The 4195-nt window shown below is 55.4% G+C and overlaps 1 protein-coding gene across 1 annotated transcript in view; it reads right to left on the bottom strand.

Annotated features, from left to right (window-relative positions):
- Positions 1-537: 537 nt before the first annotated feature.
- Positions 538-4195, bottom strand: part of FKBP8 (FKBP prolyl isomerase 8) — an 8915-nt gene continuing 5257 nt past the window's right edge. The window contains exons 6-9 of the mRNA XM_007461060.1: positions 4177-4195; positions 2142-2219; positions 1507-1638; positions 538-1080 (exon numbers count right to left, since the gene is read on the bottom strand). The exon at positions 4177-4195 is cut by the window's right edge and continues 157 nt beyond it. Coding sequence (XP_007461122.1) covers positions 994-1080; positions 1507-1638; positions 2142-2219; positions 4177-4195 — 316 coding nt within the window. The 3' untranslated portion in view covers positions 538-993. The remainder of the gene's footprint in view (positions 1081-1506; positions 1639-2141; positions 2220-4176) is intronic.

Raw genomic sequence — 4195 nt, forward strand, 5'->3', positions numbered from 1 at the left:
TAGGGAAAAGGAGAAGGGATGGAGCTCCTGGAATCAAACCCAGCCCCTCCCCATAGCCCCCAAGGCCCTGCAGGGTCCAGCTCTGCTGACCACCCACCTTATCAACTTTGAACAGACGAGGTTCCATGCTGCTGCTCCAAGGCCTTTGCACTGGCTATGTTGCTGCCCAGACATGGGGCTGTCCGCATGCTGCACAGCCAGACCCCTGTGGTCACTGAGGGCTCAGCAGAGTCCCCAGTTAGGTCCCATCAAGGTCCCCAATTTCAGATGAGGCAACAGAGTCAAGAGAGGTGGGGTAAGGAGCATAGCTGGCTGTGAACCCCCGCAGAGTCTGACCAGGGACCCTGTGCATAACGCCCCGCTATTCCAGGTCTCAGTTTCCCCCTTGCTAAAGATGGTCTGCTGTGACCTGAGAGCAGACAACCCCCACTCTAGTCCTGGCTTGGCCATATCCACGGTCCTGTGTGACCTTGGACAAGGCACAGGCTGGCTCTGGCTCAGCCCCAAGCGATGGTGGAAGAAGGCTCCAGAGCCAGCAGGGTGCGGGATGGAAGGCTTTATTTCACTGTGTGTGTGTTGGGGGGTGGGGGGTGGGGTACCTGGACAGAGGGCAGCAGGCGGGGCAGGAGGAGTTAGCGCTTGGACAGGGAACGGGTGGGGGAAGGGCTGCCCCCAGGCCTGTTGGGAAGGAGAAACTGAGGCTGGACCCTGTTGGGACCTAACCCAGGGGGTGGGGTTGGGGTGGGAATTGGGTCTGGAGGAATGAGGGCCCCCTTGCTCCGGGCTGGACGTGGGGCCCGGGCCCTGCCTCACTTTCCTCCTGTAGGGCTCAGTCCCTCCTGCTCGCTGGGCCACACGACCCCCAAACCTCACTGCCCCCGCCCCAGAGGAGGGGGCTAGGCCAGTTAGGGCAGTGGACAGGGAGCCTGGGGGAGTTAGGGAGCGCAGGGTGGGGTCCACGGTGAGTGGAGGGGATGGCGGCCACCTGGGTGGTCAGTTCCTGGCAGCGATGACCACAGAGAGCGCCACGCCCCCCAGGGCGACAGCAGTTGCCCCAAACAGCCACTTCCATGGGATGGACTGTGGATAAAGGAGAGGGAAGCGGAGGCTAGACAGCGGTCAAGACGGATGTCTTGCACTTCAGCTAGCAACAGGCCCCAAAAAGGCCTCCCAGGAAACCACTGCCTGACAACGCCTTGCCTGCCTCTTGGAAAACTCCTACTCATGCATCAAAACTCAAGCCAAATGTCCCCTCCTCCGGTACACCTCCCCTTCCCCTCTGGATGAGCCCCACCCTGAGCCCTCCAGATTGTGTTTTATCTTCTGCTTTAGTCCTGGTCACACAGCACTGGGGCTTCTCTGTGTCCCCAGCATGGTCCACAACACCCCAGTTCATGAAGACATCGATGTTTGCAAAATGAAGAAACTCCCTCTGCATGGCGTACCCTGCCCATAGCCCCTGCCCCTACTCTGGGAGCCTCCCTGTGCCCGCCGGCCCCAGCTCACCCAGGCACCCTTGCCAGGACACTTGGCAGGCAGCCGGCTGGGGTTGCCCAGCATCTTCCGGTACAGGGCAGTCTCAGTGCTCCGCTGGGCCGCGTGCTTCTTCACCAGCTTTGAGAGCTCTGCATGGATCGTCTGTGAGAGGGGGGTGTCTGTGAGAGCAGGCGGCAGCAGAAGCCAACGATCACTGCTAGCAGTCTGCCTTTCTGGGGCCCTGGGGCCCTTCGGGGCTGGAACCACTGGGACATGGGAATTCTGTCAGCTATTCTCTGGGCATCGGCGAAGTGAGGGCTGCTATCTCCATCCTCCTAGGAAGCCAGAAGATGGAGTGGAGCAAGGGTGGCCAGGAGAGAGGAAGGTTCTGGGAAGAAAGCTGAAGACACTGGCATTGGCCAGGTTGGCTAGTGCCCTTGGCCTCTGGGACCCCTGTTGGGGGTGAGTCCAGACTGCCTATGCAACAAGGGTCAATAAAGGTCTCAGCAGGTGGGCTGGGGCCCTTCAGCTACCTACCCCCTGCCACTTCCCAGGTAGAAACACCATAGGGAGAGCCACAGCAAGAAGGCTAAGGGGCAGACCACAGGAAAAACTTCCAAGACAGGCCGGCACAGCAAATCTCAGGGTGCCCCCATTCTGCTCACCTTGTTGGAAGGTTCCAGCTTCAGGGCTGCTCTCAAGATGGGGATGGCCTCACTGTACTCGCCTTGCTGGGCCAACACCTGTGGGAGGAAGTGGGGAGTATATCATTCTGGACCCATGGTGGGCCACATTCTCCTTCAAGAGACCCAGCCCTGCCAGGCTCCTGGCCACCTGACTAGTCCCAAATGTATCTCTAGCAAGTGCCCCGGGGGTCCAGTCATCCGTACACTGCTCCCCTGAGCCCTTAGACTACATGAGCAGACCACCAGGCTTGGTGTCACTCCCCTAACCTGCTCCTTCTCCTGGGTGTCTGGCTCATCCTGTGCAGGAGACACAGGTGCTGGTCTCTCCTCCTCCTTCACCACCTCGGCTGGCTCGAGAAGCCAAATGGATGCTGTCAAAGCGCTGGCCACATTGAATGATTCAGAGCCAGGCATGTGACTCAAGCCAGCCAATGAGATCCAGCCTGAACTCTGCTGGTACCACTGAGAGGCCAGTTGCTAAGTGGAAGGGATAGAAGCCTGAAGCTTTTGGCAGAGCAGGAAGGAGCATCTTGGTCACCCTGAGAGAGGAGCCTGCCTGAGAGAGAAACGCGGCAGACAGACACAGCATCAGCACAACATTTCTAAACACCTGGATCCAGCCGTGCCTGAAGCCATTACCCCTGCCTTGGCAGTTCCACAAGTCGTTAATTCCTCTGGCTGAATCTATTTGAGTAGTTTTCCATCACCTTCAACCAGCAGACCCAAATACATATAAGGCTACATGAGCAGACAGTCTCACTCCCCACAAGAAGATTCTAAACCCTTGAAAAACAGGGACAACATCTTTTCTCTCCTCTCCGTTTCTATGCAGAACTCTACACACAAAAAGTACTTAAAAAATGCTGGCTGGCCTGCTCAGGCCTCTCATTAACACACTAGGTGACCCTGCATTTGCTTGCACCTCAGTTTCCTTGGTTTACTGCTTAAAAATGCTGAAAGCACCCCCTATCCCAACAGAGTGAAGATGAACAGAGTTGGGGACAAAAGCAATTAAAGTCAAATCCATTCAGGCCAAATTCAATCCTACATTCCACCAGCACTTACTCAGCACCTACTGTATGCCTGGCTCTGTTTGAAGGGCTAGAGATTTAGCAGTGAATGAGACATACAAAATCCCCACCTTCTGGTAAGGGAGATGGACAAGAGGCATGACCCCTGGCCATGCTGACAGTGACACAGGAAACATGAAGGCAGGGCAGAGGGTCAGGGTGGGTGTTGTAGGGAGGACTTCCTGAGGAGGTGACATCAGAGCAAAGACTTGAAGGAGGTGAGAGAAGGACCCATAGGTGTATTTGGGGTATGAATATCTCAAGCAGAGAACATAGCCTGTGCAAAGGCACGGGGGTAGGAGCAGACCTGGTCTAGGCAACAAGTAGTGGAGAAGCTGAGCAGCATGTAAAAAAGCAAGAGTACACTGGAAGATGATGGCAGGAGGAAGACCAGATAGCTCAGAGCCTTAAAGGCTGAAATAAGAACCTGGCTTTTACTCTGAGGGAGATGGGAGTCACAAAGGGTTATATGCAAGGAACAGTTACCAATGGGCCAAAGGGCAGTGTCGGGGAGTAGAGGGAACCTAAGACCCAGGGTTCAAATCTGACCTCAGTCAGGGGACTTCCCTAGTGGTCCAGTGGTTAAGACTCCATGCTTCCAATGCAGGGGGAACGGGTTTGATCCCTGGTTGGGGAACTAAGATCCCACATGCCGTGTAGTGCAGCCCACAAAAAAAAAAAAAAAAAAAAAAAAAAAAAAAAAAAAAAAAAAAAAAAAAAAAAAAAAAAAAAAAAAAAAAAAAAATCTGGCCTCAGTCAATGAATTGCTGTGACTCAGGCCACACCCCTGCACCTGTCTAAGCCTCAGTTTCCCCATTTATACCCCAGAGAGCTTGGCTGACTGATACCTGTGCCTATCTCAAATCTAGGGTTTGGGACCAGTGCCACTGCTCTGAGGTCAGGGAGCCAGCCTGCCCACCTGCTGCCTGTGAGCTGCAGCTCACCTTGCCCTTGCGGAAGAGC

The sequence above is a fragment of the Lipotes vexillifer genome, unplaced genomic scaffold (genome assembly GCF_000442215.2).
Source record: "Lipotes vexillifer unplaced genomic scaffold, Lipotes_vexillifer_v1.1 scaffold469, whole genome shotgun sequence".
NCBI classification, from domain to species: Eukaryota; Metazoa; Chordata; class Mammalia; order Artiodactyla; family Lipotidae; genus Lipotes; species Lipotes vexillifer.